Source organism: Saccostrea echinata, unplaced genomic scaffold, assembly GCF_033153115.1.
Source record: "Saccostrea echinata isolate AGI-Se365-2 ecotype Australia unplaced genomic scaffold, CSIRO_AGI_Sech_v1 ptg000054l, whole genome shotgun sequence".
NCBI lineage: Eukaryota > Metazoa > Mollusca > Bivalvia > Ostreida > Ostreidae > Saccostrea > Saccostrea echinata.
In genome coordinates, this window is record NW_026889803.1 from 9,914,349 (window position 1) to 9,942,161 (window position 27,813).

Consider the following 27,813-nt stretch of genomic DNA (forward strand, 5'->3'; position numbering starts at 1 on the left):
CACATGATAGGTCAGCGAACGCTGAACAATTGGTGAGTGAACGGTGAGTGAATGGTCTTTGAACACTGAAAGTAAATACAGAGCGCAAACAGAGAGTGAAAGTTGCGGGTCCTTCGGATGAGACCTTAAAAACCGAGGCCCCGTGTCACGGTAGGCGTTGGCACGATAAAGATCCCTCAATGCTCAATGACCCTGAGTGCCGAATAAAGGTCTTAATTTGAAGCCCTTCACCGGTATATGGTGACGTCTCTATATGAGTGAAAAATTCTCGAATTGGACGTAAAACAGCATACAATCAATCAATCAATATGCTCTCACTAAAGTGACATCATATTCCATTTATATGTCCTATCTAGAGGAGTCCTAGTCCGAAATATCTGGCACGTAAAAAAAAAAGGTGAAAAACGCCTGGAAAACATCAGGTATTTCGGACTAGAGGAGTCCCTGCTGTTATAGGGCCTACTGTTTGCATATAAAAGCGAATTGACTTTTGAAATTAATTTTGAAACAAGTAAAGATGAACTTTATTACATTTTCATCAGTGAAATACTGTGATTTATTTATTGAATAAAAGTGATATTCTCTCAGTGTGAAAGGATATCAAAATGATATTCTCTCACAGTGTGAAAGGATATCAAAGTAAGTAAAAAAATAATTTCTGGCCTGTCATAAGATAGAGATAGTAACTAACCATCTTGATAGAGCTAAAACTGCAAATTTCTTCCCAAATATGTTGCTAAAATCCATACTATGTAATGTTTTCAATCTCACAACTGCTAAGCTATGACCTCTCAACTATGACGTCAAGCTCGTGAGACAGGATTTTTTTGATATTTTCACTCGTGCTTCGCACTCGTGAAAATATCAAAAAATCCTGTCCCACTCGTGAAATAATTCCATATTCATCTACAAAACATTGAATATCCTCTATTTATTCACTTAAAATGTAAATCTGAAAATATAAATATAAGCATTGGATTGTTATTTTTTTGACATGCTTTGTTTCATAAGAAGTAAAATAATGTTTGCTTGCCCTCTCCAGACTCAGGATAAAAAAATGGGTAGGTAGGTAGATAATATTCTTTTTTAGATTTAAAAAATCTTCAGAATATGAAGTTAAAACAGTTATTAATGGGATGAGAAAATTTCGGAAAGAATGAATTGTTTTCTGGAGGTTTAAAAAAAGTTTTGATTCGGTCCGTTTAAGTCAGTCGGACAGGAGAGGGCAAACAATCATTTTTTTTTTAAAAAAAGATAGCCTTTAGAAAAAAAGTGAAAAGTCAAATCACAATTACGATAAATCTTTTTTATTGATATTTCATTTAATATTATAATTATCGTATACTTCATGTAAAATCTCCACAAATCGTAAAAATCCCACAAAGATTGAAATTGATCATCTATGAAATAGCATGTATATATACCAAAGAGGTTAAAATTGATCAATTTTTCATTAAAAAAATGATCAATTCTTCATTAAAAAATACAATTTTTCTATATGAGTGAGTTTTGGCTCTGGTGGGTTCAAATCCCACTGTGGGAACTGGAGAAGGGTTCTTCCGATTAGCCTGTTTAAACGGAGGCCCCGTGTTGCAGAAGGTGCTGGCACAAAAAAGATCCCTCACCGCTCAATGGCCCTCAGTGCCAAGTATAGGGCCTAGGTTAAAATTTGCAGCCCTCCACCGGCAAGTGGTGGCGTCTCCATATGAGTGAAAATCTCTCGAGAGGGACGTTAAACAACAAACAAATAAACACAAGCAATACCATGTTACATATATCACGTATCATTGGAAGTAGGGCAAAACGTTCTATTATTAGTCATTCAAAAATTCAATTAAAGGATTTTGGATGGCGCTTCACAAATGACCAAGCCCTGATTCCAGAGTAAAGAAGCATAAATGAAATAAAATGTCATTAATATGTTGAGCTTCTTTGGAGTAAAATTTTACCATCATAACAGTACACGAATATGATTTCATCAGAAGTTACACTTTACAACTATTCTGAATAAAGAGTGCAAACTTGACTTCAGCAATATCTATTAGACAAATTATCATGATATTCGAATTCAGATTGTTGTCACAAAGTTTATCTCTTTAGTTATTATCATGGTGTCAAGATAAGAATATTTATAATTAAAATTTAAAACAATATTGAATTTTTTTTAAAATTGTTGAATTTTCATGATTTTTTAAATAAATTAAACTTTGACTTATTCCCATCATATTCATATCTAAGTATGTTGTTGCATTTTTGGTATTTCAGTGAGGTAAAAAGAGGTCCCATGTAGCATATTTTGGATTAATCAAATACCACACACATAAAAATTTTAATTATTTGACTAAATATAGGAATATTTTTAGAATATTTAGCTTACAGATGATTTCACAGAAATCAAATAATTTATTCTGTATATTTGATGACCGTCACATTTCCACTCTTGTACTCCCCCACCCACAGTCTTCCCAGTGAGTCCACACTCAGTGCTCCACAGAAATCCAGACTACGGAGAAACTGACCGTCCTGATCAATGATGTGGGTACAGGAATTCCCGATATCCTTTACTATTATACGACCAGCAGAGTCTGTAACAATACTGGTAGGATTAAACTGCTTCTTCATCGATTGTTGTCCTTTATATCGGAATCGGAGTTTTCCTACCTTGTTCACCACAACAACATCCTTGCCATTGCAATCAGAGGCACATATATCACCGTTGTTGTTCTCCGCCACAAAGAGCATCTTATCTCCTTCTTTATATAGTGGGTTACCTTGGTCGTCCTTCTCTATCTCCTGCTTTATTGTTTGACTTTCATAGCGGACAATTTTATAATGTTCACCATTAGATGTGCGCATACTAACCAGTAAGTCACCAGATTGTGTGCAACACAGTCCTCCTGCTTTCCATCCCTGTGGTGCTGTGATATGTGCTGTTGTATGGTGGACATCATAAATTACTTTATTTACTACATCAGTGTATAGCAGATGTCCTTCTTTTGAAATTGAAATGTCACCAGGATAATTTAGACAAGTGGAAGTAACGGTCTCCTGTACAGAACCCTGTATGTTAAAACGAGTAATGGTTTTATTCCTCCCCGTTATCCACACCTCCTCTGTATTAGCACATGCCATCCTCATCAACGGTGTTATTCCAGTGTGGAAGGCTGAGATTTCCACGGCCTTGTCTAGGAGCTCATTGGATACATCTAATCTGTAGATCGGTTCTGTTTGGATCTTGGGTTCCTTTAGTTTTCCGAAAACGTGGTAAAGTTTGCCTTTATCTATGTCCTTGGACACGAACATTGGTAGTTCCAGTTCTATATGTAAAGGAAGCTTAAGATACTTCTGAACATTGCTTTCATATTTTGTGATGTAACCAACATTCTTGGATTGAGAGATCTCTTTGTTTTGCAGAGAAATTTCATTAAGGCTTGCAAGAACATTTTTGATCTCCTTCTGGTATTCTTTTGATTTCTTGATGCCATTTCCTCTCATTTCTGCAATATCTCTCTTGTTCTTTGCAACAATTTCTTCAATAAATCGCTGCCATTTTTGTCCATGCTCTGTAACTGATTGTTCTAATTCGTCACATTTAGCATTTAAAGTCGCTAATTTGGATTCTATTTCTGTATCTGCTTTTTCAAATTTTGGAATGATATCGTCTTTTAGATAAGCTGTGTCCTTCTCCACAAGCTTTTTCATGTCATCAACGATGTCCTTAATTTCAATAATTCTATGACCGTTATGGGCTCCGCTGAGACATTTAAAGCAAACTTCTACATCACAATTCTGACATTTAACAGTGCACTTTTCGCCACTATGGGCTTTGCAGTTTGGAAATGAAAGGTGGAATTTTCTCTCTCGGTATTTGACAACCTCGTGATTAGAGGATGATGACGTCATATAGTGTTTTCCGACACATTCTTCGCATAAGTTGACCTGGCAGGGATTACAGTGAAGGAGGGCGGGTCTCCTGTCACAGTAGTGACAAAGGATGACTTCCTGTGCTTTAGTTGTACCGGTGGCCATCTTTGGCAATGTTACAAAGTTCCTACCAATTCAATCTAAATACAGTTAAATTACTCAATAAATTCTCAGTTCAGGTCTTAATATGTGTAACTTTTGCTTAAAATTCCATTCAAAGGAGGGGAGTACAAGTTAATTTACAAAACCTTAATCTTTAACTGTTTAATGAAGAGGTTCACGTGTATAATTGCATTTTTCATGAACTGTGTATGTGTTTCACGTAATGTACTGTATTCAATTATCTTCTCTATTGAGAAGACATCTCTATATTACTCTCCCTCAAGAAGTAATAACTCCTTGTTGGGGAGTAACAATGAGCCGTAAACTTCTCAATAGATAATATTAAATGAGTAGTTAACTTCTTAATAGAGAATACATTCCATTAAGTTTTTGATAATGCAGATGTTTTGTTTGTAGGAACAGTTTTAATAGTGTCCAAAGTTGTCCCTAATTGATGTTGCCTGTGAACCCCCCCCCCCCCCAGTAAATAATATGAAGTTGAACAAAAAAGGAACTGTTTGACTGGATAGTTTTCCTTGTAAGAGATCTATATTTAATATATTATACAAATTTAAAAAATTTAAAAAGTGCACTTTGCAATAGCAGATTTCTTTTACAATAAATCTAGCCTCTTACACGAGTATTCAGAGGCAAAATATGATATTATTCAAATTATTTCACATATGTTTATGAAGTGCAAGCTAGAATTCAAACTTCAAAGTACAGGCACTGCATAAACATTTACATTCGTTTTCGCTTTCAGTGTTATTTTTATATTTATTGAGATTTTAAATGCTAGCTTGCACTTCATAAACATATATTAAACATATATAGAATAATTTGAATATCATTTGCCTTTCAATACTTGTGGATAAAAGGGTTAGATTTTTTAAAAAAATATTCTGTACAAAGAGCATTTTAATTTGTTATTTTGTATATAGAATATCTCTTTCTTAGAAAACTGTTAAGTCAAAGTTTGTTATTACTTCATTACTATGATGTGCAGGGTGTAACTCTGAGAGTATTCTCTATTTGAGAAGTTGATGGCTCGTTTTATACTCCCCCTCAGATACTTCCCCTTGAGCAGAGGGCTGAGTATAAAACGAGCCATCAATGGTGCGGGATTACAATTTTATGTTACCCTAAAACATGTAATATTTCTAGAATACACGTATCAAATTTAAAAAAATATTATTACCTTTCTGTTTTCATGTCGGCCTGCTTCATTGTTCGATCGTCGCAAAATTAACTTTCGGTTTGAAAAGCTATTTTATATTTTTATATGTAGAGTTGTCTCGCCTGCTATGCATTTTTTATCCAAGCTGTCTTCTCTGTGTGAAAATATTACTCTGTAAAAAAGAATTCTCTACTGTGGTTAAGTGGTTTTTCTGGCTCAAATTCCTTTCTATGAACAATGCACTTGAATTATTAAAATACAAGCCACTATAAGTATGGGGGGGGGGGCTGTTTGTAACACTGATAGTATGAAAAGCCCCCCCCTCTTCCCCCTTTGTCAAATCTGTTATATTATTGCATTCAAAATATTTTTGTCGAAAGAACTGGAGCCTAACCCCCCCCCCCCCCTCCAGCTTAGCTTTCTAGCAAATAAAAAAAAATCACTAAGATCACTGCATAACGGAAAAGAAAGGTGGAAAATTTTACTAAAAGTTTGGATTTTGAGTGTACAAATTTACCTGCGAATCATAGAAAACAATGAATACATTACTTGTGTGAAGTGTGCAACGCTTCCAATACTAACGTTTGCTTTGATAGACAAAAAGCAGGCCCGTAGCAACGGTTTCGAAAAGGGGGGAGGCAACTTCCCAAAAACCTGACAAGCAAAAAAAAACCCCCTAAACTGACCAAAAGTAGGGGGGCAACTTCCAAAAATTATCTGACAAGTAAAAAAAAAAAGACAATAAAGGGGGGGGGCAACCAGTATCTGAAGATTTACTATAGCAAGAAACTATACTCAGAAAAAAGTTGCCCCCCCCCCCCGCCCTGGCCCCCCGCGTTCTACGGGCCTGAAAAAGCACACACCATTCAGCACATACACGTGTGATTCGATGTGACGTGGGTTTAAGTATATCAGTGCTCACACGTCCACTGAAAGTTCAGTCTTCAGACTTTCAGTGAAAATGTAATTAGTCATCGTATACTTGTTACCTACGTAATACTAAAGTCTTCTTTTTTTTTAAATTTGACAAAGTCACTAAATTCTTCAGGAGCATACTCAAAAAGTGAATTCATTACTTTTTTTCCACAAGCTCGACAAGTATACAAAGCCCAATTCTGTCAAAGCCGCCCTGAATACTAGTATAATTATATATCCTTATAGCTGTATTTATTGTAATGTTAAGTTTAGAAAATAGTGTAACTCTGACAAAAAAGTGCACATAATACAAAATTAAGACATACACACTTCTACTAAGATTAAAATAAGAACCTAAATAAGGCTAAATAATGAAAGGATATTATAAAACAGCCAATGAAAGGGAGAAAATTGAATTATTTCCAAGCAAATTTGATTAATTAGATTAAAATATTCATTGTCATCGTAAGAATGACACTTGCTCCAAAACTTACATCGTCGCGTTATATGGTTTTTCATATTATATAAGCCCCATGTAAGCCACAGTAAGAAGTAAATCGATATAGTGGCACCCACTAAATGCAGAACTGATGAAAAACTGGACAAAACGGAAAGCATTTTTCTTTTGTATTTCATTTGTATTTTTCACCAATACCTTTTTAAAGTAATTATAATTGTGTTCTTTGCAACAAAAATAATAATTCAAACAGACTTTTAGATACAATTATTTTCTCCTCCATAAAACATCATTTGGTCAAGAAAGTCTATTGGTAAGAGGTAGAAGTTGTGTAGCTAAGGACGGCTTTGTTGGTTGAAACCCATGACGAGTCAAAAAGTCGATTATTTCCTGTCCGCCCGGTGTAAAGACGAATAATGACCCCCATAGAATAATGACCGGGGGTCATTTTTCGACGTCGAATAATGACCCCCGGTCATTATTTAACGGCGAAAAATGACACCCGGTCATTATTCGACATCGAAAAATGACCCTTTTGCCCGTAGAAAAAGAGTCATCACCCTAAAAACATGCATACCCCACGTGAAGAAAAATGACCCCCGTAGAATAATGACTCCTTGTTAATTGAAGCGGATTAAAGTTGAAACTTTTAGGGGGCAAAATAAAAATAATAAATCAAGAGACTTGTTGGTCAAAATGTTCACTTGAGCTTCATTGGGAATAAATCGATGATATATTGATCTCATTACATTATACAATCATTGCTGTTTTTAAGGTCAATTCAATGATTCAGAATCTAGTGGAGTTAAAGATTTATCGATTCCAAAGGGCGAGGAGAGCATTGTTTCTCGATGGTGGAAAATCACTGATCGTCCTGACAGAAAAAAAACAGCAATAATTGTTTTATTATATGATTCAACGATTAATTTGATACAAACTGATTAAGCAGACATGTCAAGTTTCTTGTTTATATTTGCTCAAGTCCTAACCAAACACAGTGAAAGAATAGGAGTTAACATAAGCATAACCAGTATTAATTTTGCATTTGAAATCTAGTTTTGGTGCAATGTAGAAAAAATAAATGTCAGGCATATCATCGAAAGGGGAAATGGCGCATTACAAGAGGCAAAAAATACTTTCAGTTAAAAATATCTTTGATGAACCCCTCAAAAAGTTTATTGATGTAAGTGGGATTTTCTTTTACTCTAGTGTATCAAAAAGTTGGGGGCAGGACAACCAGACTTGCAATGACCATTTTCAAGCAAAAAAAAAAAAAAAAAAAAAAAAAAAAAAAAAAAAAAAAAAAAAATACGTTCTTGGAAATGGAAGGGGGTGGACACCCCATATCTGATTCTATGTGTCTGAATGTTATGTTCATTTTGTTTACTCAAGTAGGAGAGATTTTTTAACTATACTGTATAAGAAAGAGGGGGTGGTTACAAGACTTTCAATGAACATTTTCAAATTAGAAATTGCTAAAATTTACATTCAGAAAAGGGGGAACACTACCTCCCTCTTCTCCGATTCTTTGTGCTTGAATATTATGTGCACTTGAGAAGAATTCAGATGCAGGTAAAATAACTTTTCAGAATTGTTTTCAATCTAGTTTTAGTTTAATGTAGAAAAAATAAATCCTTATACATGTATTCACCTAGAAGGTCAATAAAATAGTCTGTCTTTAATTATAAATTGAAAACATTAATCTACTTCAATATACACTGTATTGAAAATGTTTCCATATTGATTTGGCAAATGTATCACTGTTTTAAAGTAAATTAAAAAATATTCCTCTTATATGTTCGTATCCTATTCTCAGACGACCATGTTAACAGACTTGAATGTACAATCATTATACTGGGATTCTCCTGTATTACTTCTATATACTTGAAAAGAAATTCCCATAGAGTAGACCACTGTTTATAAATAACATTGAATGCACATTATAAGATTGTATATATTTTAGACATGCAGAAATTTTATGTTGTTTGTCACGTCTGCTTCATATTTGGACGTTCTACTGACTATACTAAAAGACCAACTAACAACTAAATTGTCTGACAAACGGGATGACTTCAGCCTTTTCTATTGTCAATTTTCCTTATTTATGAAGTAATATTCTGCAATCATTTGTATATAATGCTTACGTCTACTTATTCGATGCCCAAGAGCACGATTAATTTTTAAATCGAGGCAGGCTACTGACAGATACATGTAAGTTGATGTTACAGGGGTTTCAACAACCTCATTTAAAGGCAGCATTTCGTAGATTCAATGGTCGTATCAATGACCCTGTCAACAAATATAACCTATAATTGGGTCAATTGTTTGGCTCTTGTTTTTATACTAAATTCAACAACGGAATGTCCCGTTTACCTGATTTATTCATAGCGCTCATGGCGGGTGTGGATGCTTACTCTTTCTAGGCACCTAATCCCACCTCTGCAATTTTCGGGGGTCCTTTTTTATGCCCTGTTAACAAAATTGTACTGCTTGTGGATATTTTAAAATCATCACTGTTCGTTTTATTCACCATTTTTTCATTAAGAAAAATATATATCCACAGTATGTCGTTCGCACGAGTTATTACGTCATTTTCGATACATTCTACCTCATTTGCACGACTTTTTATGTCATTTAAAATATACATATATATTACATTGCATAACTTTACGTATTTATTTCTGAAAACTTATCTCATTCTTTTTTTCCCTTCATTTAAAAAAAAAAAAAAAAGGTTGATCCTACTCAAAGCATGCTGATTACTTTGGGAGACATGTTTACCAATGAAAAGCCAGAACATCCTGCTTGTCTGTTAATTAGCTATGAATGTGTATAATCAGTCAAATATCCAAATATAAACAAGTGGAAGACAGTCATAAAGGAAATTACGTTAACAGTTATAACCAATAGTAGCCATTCTGCGATTTTCAATGTGTGCTGAGAACACAATAGGCTTAAAAGACAGAAATATGCAGGTAAATGTATTGCAGTTTTATTGCATTTTAATTGCGCGTTCGTCCAGTGTTGGTCAAAAAGGGCATAAAGAAGAATATCAAACATTGAGGTTCAAACCTTGGCATCAATCACCCGTTATAAATTTTGGATCATGCACTCTGTTGGAAAGGGGATCAATTTTCAACGGGGGTCAATTTTTTATAGGACGCCAGATAAAATAATGACCCCTAGGTCTCTTTTTCTACAAAAAATTAATTAATGGGGGTCATTTTTTGTCGTTGAAATATGACCCCCTGGTCATTATTCTATGGGGGTCATTATTCGTCTTTACACCGGACCAGTTTTTAGCCACATCCACTCCATTAACACCGCTCTCACGTTAACTTTATTGAAAAAGTTATCACCTCCTCTGAATACCCTATTCTCATAACCCTCGACATCCATTTTTATTATCACTTTCTTTAGATTAAAATCCGGAAGTTTGAGTATGTCGTCAAGAGTCGCTGTCTGTACGTTTCCATAGTTACCTGAAACTCGACTTCCTCTGACTTTGTTTGGATTTTTATCTTTTGCTACAAAGGTCTCTTCGATGTTTCCTCTGTCTGCTCCCAGGGAAACTGTTTCGTGGACATCTGAAAGTGCGTTATATATCAATTGAACGTTGTTTGTAAAATTGCTCAGTTTCAAAGTAGCACATAATCTTTGGATATTCATTGCTAGTGCGTCAACAGCAACCACTTTTCTTCCGAATTTTGCAACGGCCATTGAATATACCCCGATATTGGCACCGAGATCTAAGAATTGTAACTTTGGATCCTGTCTTAGAAAGGTCAGAATCAGGTCAATATACCACCCCCTTCCCAGGAGTCATATTTAAGAACACTGTTGCTGACATGAATGTCATCCTTAAGGTTATGAATGAAAATTGGAAAAAACCCCGTCGATGTTCTTAAACTTCGGGTACTTTTGCAGGTCTCTAGTCCATTGTTTTGCATTTCTAGCATACAGTCGAACAGATGTTCGTGTTATGAACCTATGCATGTCAAAAATATCAATGGAATGCTTAAATTAACTCAATGTCTCGAAGTATGATATCTCGATTCTTTTAAAAATGTTTTCCTGCTTAGAATTATTTGTTTGCATCTTCACAATATCAATAAATGATTTTATTCCTTCTTTAACGTATAGACATGGAAATTGTCTGGATGATTTTTTCATTGATCAAGTGATAATATTGATTGATTGATTGATGTTTTACGCCGAATCGGGACTATTTAATCCATATACCGGCGATCAAGTAATAATAAGAGGATGGGCGAATAAGGCGAGTAAAATGCCTATTGTGCCACAAATATGGCCATCTTTAAAATAATGTTTGCTTGCCCTTTCCCGACTCAGGATAAAAAAAATTGGATATGTAGGTAAATAGTTTGGTTTATTTAAAAAAAACCCTTAAGAATATGAGGTTGTAATAGTTATTCATGGGATGAGAAAATTTTGGAAAGAATAAAAAAAAAAAAATAATATTATTTTCTGGAGGTTAAAAAGATTTTTGATTCGGACCGTTGTAGTCAGTCGGGTGGGAGAGGGTAAACAATCATCTTTTTTATAGATAGCCTTTAGAAGAAAGTGAAAAGTTAAATCCCTGTTATGATAATTTTTTTTATTGATTGCCTGACGCCACGAGCGTCAGGCAGTATAAGGATAAATTTTTTCATGGTCCGAAACTAAGAGATCAGATTTTATCAAAAACTTGCAGAGGAAATAATCGTATTGCTGATACAAATTATTGATGCGTTTACTTACTTCAGTTTTTTTGGCATGCACCTGTTTATTCTTAGCGATTCCCTAAGTCCGTGTAACATTTATTTTTTGCGTTTCTAAACTATTGGATTAGTCTGTCTTCAACGAAAGGGGTGACACAATCATTTCGCACCAAAATTCACGAGTAAATTATCTTCGCTTCTTTTTCTTGGATTGTTCTATTGACTGGGTGTGATAACTTCTATGAAAATAAATAAAGTTTGTTCTTTTAACCTTGTTCTTGACATTTAGAATTTTTAACTACAAATTTTATCTCTTTTTTTAAATAACATCATAACATACGACGTCTCTATATGAGTGAAAAATTCTCGAATGGGACGTTATTTAAAAACATACAATCAATCAATAAATCTTTTGTCTTCAGAAATATATTTACGATATTTTTTTTCAATAGCTAGACTCCACATCAAGAAGAGAAACTGTGTGCAGTTTTATTTCATAACGATAATCTTTTGTCAACACTTGGTTAACTTTTCTGGTTTCATACATTTTGTCCTGCATCTAACAATGTGGAAATTTCATCATTCACGTCCATGTATTCCTTACTTCTTATGCAGGCCAGTAGTACGAGTCGGGCGGGGGGGGGGGGGTTCCATTCTTCTGGTGAGTCGCAAAGAGGTTATATGTAAGATAAAAAAAAAATGTTTTGTATAAAGTCTTAAAAATGTAAGGTAATGAAATATTACAAGCCCCCCCCCCCCCCAAAAAAAAAAAAACAAAAATGAACGAAAACATTTATTTCTTACCATGCTTATATGTTCTATAGATATTAACTGCTTAGGCAGGCAAGCTTTTTGAAAAGCTATTACTTGTATTTCATTTAACATTATAATTAACGTATACTTTATGTAAAATCTCCACAATTCGTAACAATCCCACAAAGATTGAAATTATTCATATATGAAAAAGCATGTACATACACCTAAGAGGACAGAAATGATCAATTATTCATAATAAACACAATTTTTTCCACATGAGTGGGTCTTCGCTGTATTTTTTGGAAAGCTTATACTCAAAGTGTGCGTAAAAATATACAATTTGAAATCATAGAATGATTTTTGCCAATAGAATTTACCTCGGAAAAGTTTTATTTGTCATGATTTCATACCTTTCAATGAAAAGAACTTACTCTAAATACTACATTCACAAATTGATTATGATGTTGATAAATTTGAAGCTATAGTATGGAAAGCCGTAGGGTATCCCCACATTATTATTATTTTTTCCTATATAAGTATACCAAAAATAATTATCTCACACAAAAATAAAAATCTTGGTTTTTCTTTACAACATTATTATTTTCCTGCAACAATTATAATCTTGTCTGCCAAACGTTTACACATTATTTTTATTTTGTCCTAAAATTATAATTATTCACACCTCATAATTATAATCTTGCCAGTCAATGTGGACACATTATAATGTTTCGCCTCCAAATTATAATCTTATCAGTCGATGTCTACACACATTATTTTTATTTCGCCTCAAAATTATAATAATTATTCTTACTTAATAATTATAATCTTGTCTGTCCATGTGTACACTACAACTATTCTGAATAAATAGTGCAGCCTTAACTTCAGCAATATCTAATAGATAAATTATCATAATATTCAACTTCAGATTGTTGTCACAAAGTTTATTTATTTAGATATTATCATGATGTCATGATAAGAATATTTATAATTAAAACTTAAAACAATATTGGATTTTTTTTTAATAGTTTAGTTTTCATGGGGTTTTTTTTCAATAAATTAAATTTTGACTTAATCCCAACATACTCATATCTTAGTAAGTTGTTGCATTGTTAGTATTTCAGCGAGATGAAATAGGGTCCAATGTAACATATTTTAATTATTAATTATATTAGTATTATAGATTAATGAAATACGACATACATAAACATTTTATTTATTTTAAAAACAACTGACTTAATATATGAATATTTTTATAATATTTGCTTGCAGATGATGTCACAGAAATCAAATTTATTTTGTAAATTTGATGACCTTCACATTTCCACTCCCACAGTCGTCCCAGTGAGTCCACACTCTGTGCTCCACAGAAATCCAGGCTATGGAGAAAATGACCGTCCCGATCAATGCTGTGGGTGCAGGAATTCCCAGTATCATGTACTATTATACGACCAGCAGAGCCTGTGACAATACTGGCAGATTCAAACTGCTCCTTCGTCGTTTGTTGTCCTTTGTATTTGAATCGGAGTACTCCGACCTTGTTCACCACAACAACATCATTAGCGTTGTTTTCCGTCACAATGAGCATATTATATCCTCCTTCGTAGAGTACGATACCTTGGTTGTCCATTTCTGTCCCCTGTTTTATTGTTTGACCTTCATAACGGACAATTTTATAATGTTCACCATTAGATGTGCACATACTAACCAATAAGTCACCTGTTTTGTGCAACACAGTCCCAATGGTTCCCATCCCTGTGGTGCTGTGATATGTGCTGTTGTCTGGTGGACATCATTAATTACTTGATTTAATGAATCAGTGTACAGCAGATGTCCTTCTTTTGAAACTGAAATGTTACTAGGAAAATCATCACAAGCAGAGCTTATAGTCTCCAGTACAGAACCCTTTATGTTGATACGGGTAATGGTTTTATTCTTCCCCTTTATCCAAATCTCCTCTGTATTAACACATGTCATCCTCATCAACGGTGTTATTCCAGTTGATAAGGTTGCAATTTCTATGGCCTTGTCTAGGAGCTCACTGGATACATCTAATCTGTAGATCGGTTCTGTTTGGATCTTGGGTTCCTTTAGTTTTCTTAAGTATTAAGGATAAAGTTTACTTTGATGATTTTTTAATAAACTAGAAAATGACCAGTCAGCAAGGGCCCCGCCGAGGGGTAGAAATATAAGGGTGCAGCTTACAGAATGAGAATTTTAATTGATTACAAAAATTAAAAAATATATGAAGAAGAATATGCAATAACAACTGTATTTATAAAATTTCAAGATAATTCCTAAATATCCAACAACCTGTAAAGAGTATCCCTGTATTTACATAAGGCTGTTAAAAACATCATATCTATAATAACTCAATTAAATGTATATTTAAACAAGAATAAAGCATGTGTTTTATAAAATACTATAATATTAAGGATAAAGTTAAAATTGTGTAAGCCCAAAGATGTGTTAATCAAACGCTTCCCGGAATTCATAGTTCCAATAATTTCCAGATAAAATAAGTTTTTAATTATATTTTCGTGTGAAATGCTATTACAATATATAAGTCGTGATATTATACAGAAAATTTGAGAAAATATGAAGTTCAAATCTGTGTCTAAGCACCTTTAAGTAATTCATTGAGATAAAATAAGATCCCATGTAGCTTATTTTGGATTAAATACCACACTCATTTATACATTTTAATTATTTTAAAAACATCAACTAAATATATGAATATTTTTATAATATTTGCTTTAAAATGATATCATAAAAATCAAAACATTTATTTCGTATATTTGACGATCTTCACATTTCCACTCTCATACTCCCCCACCCACAGTCGTCCCAGTGAGTCCACACTCAGTGCTCCACAGAAATCCAGACTATGGAGAAACTGACCGTCCTGATCAATGATGTGGGTACAGGAATTCCCGTTATCCTTTATTATTATACAGCCTGCAGAGTCTGTGACAATACTGGTAGGATCAAACTGCTCCTCCATCGTTTGTTGTCCTTTATATCGGAATCGGAGTCTTCCGACCTTATTCATCACAACGACATCTCGAGCATTGCAGTCAGAGGTACAGATATCCCCGTTGTTATTTTCCGTCACAAAGAGCATATTTTCTCCTCCTTTATATAGTGGTTTACCTTGGTCGTCCTTCTCTATCTCCTGCTTTATTGTTTGACCTTCATAACGGACAATTTTATAATGTTTATAATTAGATGTGCACATACTAACCAGTAAGTCACCAGATTGTGTGCAACACAGTCCTACTGGTTTCCATCCCTGTGGTGCTGTGATATGTGCTGTTGTCTGGTGGACATCATTAATTACTTGATTTACTGCATCAGTGTACAGCAGATGTCCTTCTTTTGAAATTGAAATGTCACCAGGATAATTCGGACAAGTAGAAGTAACGGTCTTCTGTACAGAACCCTGTATGTTAAAACGAGTAATGGTTTTATTCCTCCCCGTTATCCACACCTCCTCTGTATTGACACATGCCATCCTCATTAACTTCATCATTCCAGTTGAGAAGGAGGTGATTTCTATGGCCATGTCTAGGAGTTCATTAGATACATTTGATCTGAAAATCGGTTCTGTTTGGATCTTGGGTTCCTTTAATTTTCCAAAATCTTGGTAAAGTTTACCTCTATCTATGTCCTTGGAAACGAAAGTTGGTAGATCCAGTTCTATATGTAAGGGAATCTTTTGAAACTTCTGAATATTGCTTTCATATTTTGTGATGTAACTAACATTCACGGACTGAGAGATCTTTTTGTTTTGCAGAGAAATTTCATGTAGGCCTGCAAGACCATTTTTGATTTCCTTCTGGTATTCTTTTAATTTCCTGATACCATTTTCTCTCATTTCTGCAATATCTTTCTTGTTCTTCGCAACAATTTCTTCAATAAATCGCTGCCATTTTTGCCCATGCTCTGTGACTGATTGTTCTAATTCGTCACATTTAGCATTTAAAGTCGCTAATTTGGATTCTATTTCTGTATCTGCTTTTCCAAATTTTGGAATGATATCGTCTTTTAGATAAGCTGTGTCTTTCTCCACAAGCTTTTTCTTTTCATCAACAATGTCCTTCATTTCAATAATTCTATGGCCATTATGGGCTCCGCTGAGACATTTAAGGCAAACTTCTACATCACAATTCTGGCATTTAACAGTACACTTTTCGCCACTATGGACTTTGCAGTTTGAAAATGAAAGGTGGAATTTTCTGTCTCCGTATTTGACAATCTCGTGAGTAGATGATGTTGACGTCATATAGTGCTTTCCGACACATTCTTCGCATAAGTTGACCTGGCAGGGATTACAGTGAAGGAGGGCGGGTCTCTTGTCACAGAGGTGACACAGGATAACATCCTGTGCTTTAGTTGTACTGGTGGCCATCTTTGGCAGTGTTACAAACTTCCTACCAATTCAATCTAAAAACAGTTAAGTTACTCAATAAATTTTCTGTTCAGGTCTTAATATGTGTAACTTTTGCTTAAAATTCCATTTAAAGGAGAGGAGTACAAGTTAGCTTACACAAATTTAATCTTTAATGAAGAGGTTCACCCGTATAATTGCATTTTTCATGAACTGTGTACGTGTGTATTTGCGTGTTGTACTGCATTCAATTATATTCTCTACTGAGAAGACGGCTCCTTTTTACTCTGCCTCAATAAGTAATATCTCCTTGTGAGGGAGTAATAATGAGCAGTCAACTTCTCAACAGATAATAATGAGCAGTCAACTTCGTAATAGAGAGTACATTTCATTAAGGCTTTGCTAAGAACTTTTGTTTGTAGAAACAGTTTTGAGAGTGTCCAAAGTTTCTTAATGTGTCTAATTGACGTTGCCTGTGAGTCACCCCCCCCCCCCCAACCCCAACCCCAGTAAACAATAGTAAGGAAGTTGTAAAATAAACTGTTTGACTTGATAGTTTTCTTAGTAAGAGATTTTATGTATATAAATTAACAAATTTTAAAAATGCACTTTGCAATATCAGATTTCTTTTACAGTAAATCTAGCCCCTTTATACACGAGTATTCCACAGGCACTTGACGTTACTTATTTTTCTTTTAATAAAAAAAAATATACCCCCTTGTGTAGGGGGTAATTTTTTTTATTAAAAGAAAAATAAGTAACGTCATGCAGGTGCCTGTGGAGTATTCAGAGGCTAAATGATAATTATTATTCAAATTATTTCACATATATTTATGAAGAGCAAGCTAGAATTCAAACTTCTTAATTAATACAGGTATATATTCTCTATTGAGAAGTTGATGGCTCGTTTTAATACTCCCCCTTAACTTGAGGGGGAGTATTAAAACGAGCCATCAACTTCTCAATAGAGAATATAGTACAGGCACTGCTCAAACATTTTCTTTCGTTTTCGCCATAGGCGTTTGGGTCAAAGATAATGTTTTGTTTTTTTTTTGTTTTGGTTGTTTAGCGTCCCTCTCGCGAATTTTTCACTCATATGGAGGCGCCACCACTTGCCGGTGGACAGCAAATTTTGACCTATACTCGGCACTGAGGGCCATTGAGCAGTGAGAGATCTTTTTCGTGCCAGCACCTACTGCGACACGGGACCTCGGTTTATACGCTTTATGTAAATCTTTCTGCTCTGCTTGATCTACACTGCCACAGATATTTGATATTATGCACGTTTTAAGAATGACATATCCAAACTGTATTCTACATGGCCGTAGGAACCGGGGGGGGGGGGGGGGGCGTGTCCCCCAATAATTTTTCCGATGTGTAAATTACTATAGAAAACATAGAGCTATGTGCTTGTGCCCCCTCAATAATAACGTCTGATGACCTTTTTTTTTTTTTTTTTTTTTGCTTGTCAAGGAATTTTGGAAGTTGATAGTGCCCCCTCAACTAGAAAATGTATGGTGGTGCCCCCTCAATGTGAATTTGCTTCCTACGGGCCTGTTCTAAAAAGAAACAAGGCTTGCGCTTTTGTATATATAATATCTCTTTCTTAGAAAACTGTTAAACTGAAAACAAATTTTGACTTGTCAAAATTTGTTTTCAACTTCATTATGGCGTGCAGTGTGTAACTCTCAGACTTCAAAGTTCAATCAGTTTCGCGTGCGGGATTATAATTTTCTGTTACCCTAAAACATGTAATATTTTTAGAATACACGTATCAAATTAAAAAAATATTATTACCTTTCTGTTACCATGTCGGCCTGCTTCATGGTTCGATCGTCATAAAATTAACTTTCGGTTTGAAAAGCTTTTTTATATTTTTATACTTAGAGTTGTCTCGCCTCCTATGCATTTTTTTTAACAATAATCCAAGCTCTAGGCCTTTAAGATGTCTAATTTCTCTGTGTGAAAAATATTGCTCTTTAAAAAAGAGTGTTTTTCCAGCTCAAATGCCTTTCTAAACAATTCACTTGATCTTGAATTATTTAAAAGTATTGGGGGGGGGGGATGTTACACTGGTAGTATGAAAAGGCTGTCCCCACTCTTTGTAGCATATCAAATCCTCCTATATTATTGCATTCAAAATATTTCATCAATAGAATTTGAGCCTATCCCGCTTCCCTTCCCAGTTTAGCTTTGTAACAAATAAAAAAAAATCACTAAGCTCACTGCATAACGGAAAAGAAAGGTGGAAAGTTTTACTAAAACTTTGGATTTTGAAAGAAAAGATTACCTGCGAATCATAGAAAACAATGAATACATTACTTGTGTGAAGTGTGCAACACTTCCAATGCTAACGTATGCTTTGATAGACAAAAAGCATACACCATTCAGAACATACACGTGTGATTCCATGTGACGTGGGTATAAGTGTGTCAGTACTCACACGTCCACTGAAAGTTCAGACTATCAGTAAAAATGTAATTAGTCATCGTATACTTGTTACCTAAGTAATACTAAAGTCATTTTTTTTTAAATGTCATAAAGTTAATAAATTCTTCAGGAGAATATCCAAAAGGAGAATTCATTACTCTTTTCACAAGCTCGACAAGTACGAAGCCCTATTCTGTCAAAGCCGTCCTGAATAGTATAATTATATATCCTTATACAATATAGCTCCATTTATTGTAGTGTTAAGTTTTGAAAATGGTGTAATTCTGACAGAAAAGTGCACATAATACAAAAGACATCCACACTTCTACTAAAATTATAATAAGACTCTAAATAATGCTAAATAATTAAAGGGTATTATAAAACAGTCAATGAAAGGGAGAAAATTCAATTTTATCTAAATAAACTTGATGTATTAGATTACAATATTCATTGTCATCGTAAGAATGACACTTACTCCAAAACATACATCGTCGCGTTATATGGTTTCGCATATTATACAAGCCCCATGGCCGTAGGAACCGGGGGCACAGGGGTGTGTGTGCCCCCCCCCCCCCCCAATAAATTTGCCGATATATAATATATAGATTACTATAGAAATATATAGATACCACATGCTTGTGCCCCCTCAATAAAAATGTCTGATGACCTCTTTTTTTTTTTTTTTTTTTTTTTTTTTGCTTGTCAAGGAATATTTGGTAGTTGATAGTGCCCCTCAACTGAAAATGTTTGGCTGTGCCCCCCCCCCCCAATTGAAATTGCTTTCTACGGACCTGAGCCCCTTGTAAGCCACAGTAAGAAATAAATCGATAGTGGCACCCTTGGGTTACCGACTAAATGCAGAACTGATAAAAACTGGACAAAGCGGGAAACATTTTTTTATTGTATTTTTCTTGTATTTTTCACCAATACCTTTTTAAAGTCCTTATAATTGTTTTCTTTGTCACAAAAATAATAATTCAAACAGACTTTTTGATACTATTGTTTTCTCCTCCATAAAACATCATTTGGCCAAGAAAGTCTATTGGTAAGAGGTAGAAGTTGTGTAGCTAAGGACGGCCTTGTTGGTTGAAACCCATGACGAGTCAAAAAGTCTATTATTTCCTGTCCAGCCGGGCCAGTTTTAAGCCACATCCATTCCATTAACACTGCTCTCACGTTAACTTTATTGAAAAAGTTTTCACCTCCTCTGAATACCCTATTTTCATAACCCTCAACATCCATTTTTATTATCACTTTCTCCAGATTAAAATCCGGAAGTTTGAGTATGTCGTCAAGAGTCGCTGTCTGTACGTTTCCATAGTTACCTGAAACTCGACTTCCTCTGACTTTGTTTGGATTTTTATCTTTTGCTACAAAGGTTCCTCCGATGTTTCCTCTGTCTGCTCCTAGGGAAACTGTTTCGTGAACATCTGAAAGCGCATTATATATCAACTGAACGTTGTTTGTAAAATTGTTAAGTTTTACAGTAGCACATAATCTTTGGATATTTATTGCCAGTGCGTCAACAGCAACCACTTTTCTTCCGAATTTTGCAACGGCCATTGAATATACCCCGATATTGGCACCGAGATCTAAGAATTGTAACTTTGGATCCTGTCTTAGAAAGGTCAGAATCAGGTCAATATACCCCCCTTCCCAGGAGCCATATTTAAGAACACTGTTGCTGACATGAATGTCATCCTTGGGGTTATGAATGAAAATTGGAAGAGCCCCCGCCGATGTTCTTAATGTTGCCTGCATGAACTTCGGGTAACTTTTGCAGGTTTTCTCGTCTCTAGTCCATTGTTTTGCATTTCTAGTATACAGTCGAACAGATGAAGGTTCAACTGTTGGTAAAACCTTTATTAATTTAGATGTTTGTTGAAAGTGGAACGCATGTTTTCTCGTGACCTGTTTTTCTGAGATAGCATTATTTCTTCTTTCTTTCAATAGATTTCTATTATTGTGCACGTTTAAAATTCCCAACTTCAATTTTTTGTCTGGGACACTCGTACTTCCATTTAATTTCACTGACACAGTATTAGTGTTCCCTTTAAATATTCGAATTCCAGCATTCAATATGGTCTGGCCATGGTGTGAAATATTAATGTTAGTCTCCCTTCCAATACCATATAAAAACCAACCTAGAGTGAATGCACCCATCATAAGAAACACTGTCCATATCTTATTTAGTTCCATGTTGAGTCCGATGTAAAATTTCGGACTTCACTAGCAGAAACAGCCTATTTTAATTTGAATTCTCTATCCCACTTAATCCATTATGGTAATACACACAAGTAACGATCAACCGTTTTATTTAATAATAATTCAACAAGGAAGGCTTTGACACTGATAATTTATGTACTTACTTATTTAATACTTCAGAATAACATGTTCAGTTTTTTTCCATACTTCCTCAAAATCAGAGAGATACACACAAGTCACTTGAACTTTTTTCTTCATTTCCTAGATTGTCCAGCTCATATCCTCCAGTGTGGAGTGCAAAGGTCATTTTTCTTGTTGAGTGTTACAAACATTTAAATAAAATACTTAAAAGCGTATTGTTAGTTGTTAAAACCATTCGATTTACGGCCAGTTACAAACAACGTTGACTCGTGGTACATATGGATTACTCAATTGTATTGACCTGTCTGCCTTTATACACCGAGTTCCAGTACGCTAAATAATGCTCGTGTCAATATTACAGAAATCTGAATCTTAATTTTGTACACATTTCTATCCCACTCTCAGTTGGTAGAATGTTCTTTTGTTAAAGCTCTTAATAGCTAATATTGATTTCTTTCCCGTATATTACACATTTAAATAATCACTCCTCGTATCAAATATTAAATTTATACTAATCCCTAATTAGTTAATAATTATGTAATTATCCGTCGTAGATAAAACTAATTACTGAGTATGCTAGTATCTGTCGTGTTTCGAACTGTAATATTTTAATATATATCATAATTGACGAGGAATACCACATCAAATAATGAGTCTGATTAATACAACGAATAAACTAATAGATTTTTATTCTGTTTCTACAAGAATTCGGAGGACACAAAAAATCACGATAAATGTAACATTGTGATATCTTAAATTTATATACTTAATTTACAATCGTTCGATATATCGGATGTAAAAAAAAATTAGGTGTAGGATTATTAAATCCAGTTTTTCTCCCTTGTCTAAATTGTTTAGTTTGAATGATTTTTATTAATGTTTAAGTAAACACATTATTCGAAGAACCGTAGATCTACATGTAAATTAATTTCGATTTGTGATTTAAGTAAAGATTATTATTTAGAGTTCTAAAATAATTAAGTTGGTGAACCTTCTATATTTTCTGTCGTTTTCTGGTCGCGTTTCTATTGATTATCATTGGGAGGTTTTCTACCAATGCTACTAAACTGATGCAAGCAGGTAGAGGTATTCAATGGAGGCATTAGTCGGTCGAAGTATTGATCAATGACATGGACGTAAAAAAAAACCCAACGAAGTCTAAAATATTTATAGTAATTCATGTATTTGTAGTTTATTAACTTTCATCGTTCATAATTTGATATAAGAAGAGGATTGCTATACTCTCGAACCTGTAGTCGGGAGTTGGGGGGAGGGGGGGGGGGCTACTTTAAGCGCTTCACAGTGAGTGTGTCACTTAAACAATATAACTCTCCCCTTTTCTTCAATTTTAAATCTTCAAATTACATGTACACATGTATCTACCCACTGAAACATAATAAAAAGAATGTAATTTTTGTTTTCATATACATATAGCCATATGAATTCACCCCACTGACTTATGATCAATCAGGGGCTATCGACAGTATTTATAAGTTTTGTCGTTTTCGGCACGTATAAACTTATTTTTCCGGATAATATTTCCACGGTTTTAATCAATGTTTATGAAAAATCATATATTGTTTAAAAATCTGCCGAAATCAATGTCATATGAAACCACAAAACAATTACTTAGGAACTGAGTTGAATTCGGAGGCTTTTTCAGTACATTCTCATATCTAATCATACAGCTGAAACAATCGCTTATTCACATATCTGTTACCACATTTATAGCATGTTACCTACCTTGTGCATGCAGGTAGATGTTACATTGACGTTTCTCACGTTTCCCAGGGATCATTATAATCACATGCAGTTAAATCTAGTGGGTTTTTTTTTCACTGGATGAAAATTAAATACGGCACTATGTATGTACATTGTAAGTCATTTATCTGAGCTAGCATATCCCAAGGAAGAAATGAATGGTAAACTACGAATGGTAAACAAAATACATTTTTATAAGAAAGAAAAAAACAAACAAACATTTTACCACTCTATTCCATACACAAATCAGAAAAAGCATAGTTTATTTATTAATTTTTTTTTTTTTAATATTATGCTATTGAAATTCATGAAAGGATCACAAACTGACAAAGAGAACAAAAATGAAAACCATCCCCTACAGACTTGCACTGTGATGCATATTGTCATAGGGTCAGATGTATATTTAAATAATTAATTGGTTTTTTTTTTCATTTAAATCAATAAAGGATCTTATTACCCAATATATTTGTATGAATGATGAACCATATACGTAACGAAGATTAAAAAAATCCTATGGGCATTAATGGCATGTTGGACCACTGGAGTGATGCTCATGTTCTGATGAAATACTTTTTTCGATAGAATTTTAAAATCAATGTTGGAATATCTATTGTTAAAATATTTATTTTGTTATTGAAAGAGACAGAACGGTAAATACGTGGATAAAAATCATATGTATTTTTATTTTTTTCAATTTTCTTGAGTTTCGATTAAAATTTTACAACTGCTGAGTTGTACCACGAATTTTGACTTAGAAATGGCGATTTACACCTGTTTCTAATTTTCGATCCTATAGACGACACTGTTTACAGATACTCAAATGTCTCTGAAATATGTTTTAACCACCATAAAATGTCAATCATAATATTGCAACAGTACGGTTGCACTAAAATATGAGACCAGCATTGCGATATTTTCAACTTGTCAAAGGCACCTCAACTCTAGTTTTGGGGCGATAGTAAGTCCTGAGACACGAACAACTCAATATGAAGAAACTATATTGAATTAGGGAAGAAGTTTTAGTGAAAACTACCGATTTTGTTCTGAATGACCCAATTATAGACATGGTCAATCATCGGCCTTGCATGTAGCAGCTTATAGTTAGTTGATTATCCCAAGATAGAAAGAAAATCGGAGGACCTAATTTAACATCTTTAGTGAATATTCATACAGACCGTACACGATAATTCTTATGTATTTCAGTGAGTGTATTTTGTCACTGTTTATTATAGAAACTAATGTGAACTCAGAAATCAACAGGAACGACTGTACTTTTCACCCTAACAACGCATATATATCTGAGGACATCTTTCCGCTTCTAAATATATAATATATTTATAAGAATACTAAATTAGTCAGTTTGGAAGATAATTGCATGATGTAGTTTCCTTAATTCATCAACTTAGCTCCAACCAGCATATCATGGTACGAAGAGAAAAAATATCGAAGAGTTCACTGTTCATTACTATCAGTGTGCCTGACTGCTAAATGTCAAAGATAATTAAAATAGGAGATTCTTTAAATCGTAATGCATTAACACCCCCCCCCCCCCCCCACCTCCCGAGACTTAAACGCATGACCAAGGGACATGAAGACAGTGACAGTAGGAAGTTTATTCGTTCTGTCTGCATGTATATCGAGACCAGCTGCAAGATTAGACAGATCAAAATATGTGTCTGTGCTATTTCGCAGTCGCGGTCTAGTATGAACAATAAAAACAATGGCCTAACAATAGGTATGAAACATGTCAGTCAAAATACGACCCAATGATAGGCTGTATTTGCAAATCATTATAATGACCATAAAATTTTCGAAATGCTGACTTTAAACGAGTTGTCAGTAGCCTGTCTCGGTATAAAAATTGTTTAATTTCTATTTTAGCAGAAGTGAACTATTTTATATGTAGAGTATTCGATATGTTTTCTCTTAAGCGTCTATTTATGAGTCTATTCATTCGAGTTCATACTCAGCTAGAAAATACAATGTTTGAAGAAAATCAGCACGAGCAAACTGAGTTGTTTAACTTTATTTTGATATTTTATTTTCTATCGTTGTAGAATGTTAAGTTTTTCACGAAGATGATAAATGCTGTCCTTGATCTACGATTTATATTTTCAAAAGATGATATTAATTTCAGAATTGTATATAATAAGTAAAATTAATGGATATGTTAAGAATTGTACATTAAATCTTAAATATAGATTAAGATTTCTTCATCGGAATCTGCTGCGGGAGTCTTTATACATGTATATAAAATCTAAAAATTGTACATTATAGAATGAAAAAAAAATAGAGGAATATATTTTGTGTAGAGCTGAGTATATAACTCATAACTAATACTAACTCGTAAATGTTTTGTTTATTTTGAATTTAGTCTTTTTTTCAATTATGGTTCAGAAAAGAAATGTTTTATTTGCGGATGAACAGAGTGAAGGAGAAAATAAATGACCTTGCGTATCATACAGTTTTCTTGGTAGTTGTCATTATCGTCTATAGTCAGTAAAACATCCAAATATGAAACAGATGTGGAAAAATCTGTGGTTTCTTATTTCAAGTTCACTAGATTATATGGAGTCGACATGCAGGTACGAATGAAAGTAACTATTGTTACTAACGATTGTTGTCGATATATCTGAATGTCGAGTTGAAGGCCATACATATTTACATCCACTGAATATTATTTCCTTTATTTCTTAAGAAACCCATTGCCGTTTATCAGTGAGTAAACAACACTAAGCAAGCCACCTAAATAGATTTCTTGAGTAACGGCTGTTCTATGAATTAAACATACAATGACATACACTTCGATCTATAATACAATATAAAACATATTTAATTTTACTTTGAATTTTTTTATACAGATGTAAATATAAACAATAAAATGCCTTTATTTGTTTGTTAGTACGGGAATTAATGTCGCAGCTATTGCAGAAAAAATTTACATAACCCGCTTACGCGGGTTATGTATTTTTTCTGCAACAGCTGCGACATTAATTCCCATACTAACAACCAAAGAAGGCATTTTATTGTTTAAATGTATCAAGTGTTTTCTTCTTCTTATGCAAAAGTTGTTTTTGCATTAAATACAAGCAAAAGTTAGTGTGAAATACAGGCATTTACTTTTTTGTCAATCTCGCGGGGACCGCTTGGCACACCATCCTTTCCAAATTTCCTTTTTTTAAATTGAAGAAGCAGTTGTCTATGATATCAAAATAGAATAATTTTTAATTCATCGTGAGGAAATTTATATAAAGTGTTGAAAAATCATAAACTTAGTGACTTTGGAAAAATTTTGTGATTTTAAATTTCTTAAAAGTTCTTTTGGGTTTTAAAGAGTCCACATTTGATTGATATTTCTCCACTTCTTGAATATATGTTGTAGTACATTACGTTTGAAGTTGCTTTTGAAGTTTCTCTTTCACAGCAGTCAATATTTTTGTGAGGAGTAAGTATGCAAATGTACATGTATAACAACATCCAGATCGAACACACGGCAAAACGCTGTAGTTGGGGTCAATATTCAACAGGGTCAATTTTCAACGTGTTGATGTCATAAGTATACCGAGAAAAAAATTGTTGAAAAATGACCCCGGATGTAAATTTTATGACTTTGATTTCAATTGTCAACGTTGAGAAATCACCCCTGGTTCAATATTCAACGTTGAATAATGAACCTCGGGTCAATTTTCAACCCGTGTCAAAATTCTTCGTTACACCAGGAGATATGACAAATGTTTGGTAAAAAAAAACCCTGTTGATTTAAAAGATTGTTTTAGATGATTATATTTTACAGGCAATGGCCTCAAAGAATTCATTCAAAATGTTCCAAGGGGATACCCATTCGTACTTTTTACCCAAATAGGTTTAATTCAATAGTTTAAGAGAAAAAGCTTGATGAACATGACATGATAAACGACATCGACTGAAAATGAAAAGACAGACTAAGTAACCCATACAATAAAATTTTCTGCAAATATTTTGTATGCTTTACTGATTTTAATGTAATGTACATTATTTTATTTTTGATTGCAATATCCTATTGGATTGTATGCTGTTACGATCAGAAACACCTACAGTTGCCACTGTCAGAAAGGACAGTAAAAATACTGCTGCGATGCCCGACTCTCTATGGTGGGGTATTCCACAAAATCTGTCTTTTGACCCACATGGTCGATTCAAGAAACCATCAGTGTAGAAGTATATTATTTTATGTGCATTGAAATGTATGATAAGTATTCAACAATTCTTTAATCTGATCATATCTGTACAATGTACATGCAGGTCGCAGTCGGCATCACTTGTCATATGTATCTCCCAATACAACATTTTTACAGGTTTGGTCAGGTTGGGCTTATAGTACAGTACTCGTACTTATGATTATAGAACCTCGTACGAAAATTTTAACCTGATCCCACACGGCCACCTTGTGGTTGTGGACCTTTTTTTCAGTAGCCTTTTTTGGAAGGGGGGGGGGGGGTTAACCACCATTTAAATGGAAATTTACATATTAAAACTACAGCAAAAGGCTATACTCAGACTCAAAATTGCCCCCCTCCCCCGTTCTAATGGCCCTTAATTCAAATCATGTTGAAAATAGTGCTTCCATAGTATGATCATCCATACAAGTTTGATTTATCTATTCATTTATTCAATCTTTAAAACGGTCCGTATAAATGGTACAAGAGGTTAATATATACATATTAACAATAAATTGGAAGTGCCCAGATTAATTCGATTACGGAGAACAGACAATGTCATAAATTTTAGTCATAAATGTACATAGTTTTCTTGAGAATGCAGGATCAAAATCAGGATTTGATTAAATACTGGTATTAAA

The 27,813-nt window shown here is 34.0% G+C and overlaps 3 protein-coding genes and 1 pseudogene across 3 annotated transcripts; all 4 read right to left on the minus strand.

Annotated features, from left to right (window-relative positions):
* Positions 1-2,378: 2,378 nt before the first annotated feature.
* Positions 2,379-5,238, minus strand: LOC133205219 (uncharacterized). The gene is made up of 2 exons (XM_061340982.1): positions 5,225-5,238; positions 2,379-4,064 (listed from the first exon to the last, which is right to left on the minus strand). Exon 2 carries the CDS (start codon positions 4,027-4,029, stop codon positions 2,404-2,406), a length of 1,626 nt encoding a protein of 541 aa, XP_061196966.1. The 5' UTR covers positions 4,030-4,064; positions 5,225-5,238; the 3' UTR covers positions 2,379-2,403.
* A 4,619-nt stretch (positions 5,239-9,857) lies between these two features.
* On the minus strand, positions 9,858-13,802 carry LOC133204595 (uncharacterized; annotated as a pseudogene).
* A 1,032-nt stretch (positions 13,803-14,834) lies between these two features.
* Positions 14,835-16,460, minus strand: LOC133204597 (E3 ubiquitin-protein ligase TRIM71-like). Its single transcript, XM_061340349.1, has one exon. It carries the CDS (start codon positions 16,458-16,460, stop codon positions 14,835-14,837), a length of 1,626 nt encoding a protein of 541 aa, XP_061196333.1.
* Positions 16,461-19,837: 3,377 nt separating this feature from the next.
* LOC133205359 (uncharacterized) lies at positions 19,838-21,175 on the minus strand. The gene has a single exon (XM_061341157.1). The coding sequence runs from the start codon at positions 21,066-21,068 to the stop codon at positions 19,866-19,868; it is 1,203 nt and encodes a 400-aa protein (XP_061197141.1). The 5' UTR covers positions 21,069-21,175; the 3' UTR covers positions 19,838-19,865.
* Positions 21,176-27,813: the final 6,638 nt, after the last annotated feature.

Coding starts and splice junctions, on each gene's coding strand:
- LOC133204597 (XM_061340349.1), bottom strand. CDS start 16,460: ATGGCCACCAGTACAACTAAAGCACAGGATGTTATCCTGTGTCACCTC.
- LOC133205219 (XM_061340982.1), bottom strand. CDS start 4,029: ATGGCCACCGGTACAACTAAAGCACAGGAAGTCATCCTTTGTCACTAC.
- LOC133205359 (XM_061341157.1), bottom strand. CDS start 21,068: ATGGAACTAAATAAGATATGGACAGTGTTTCTTATGATGGGTGCATTC.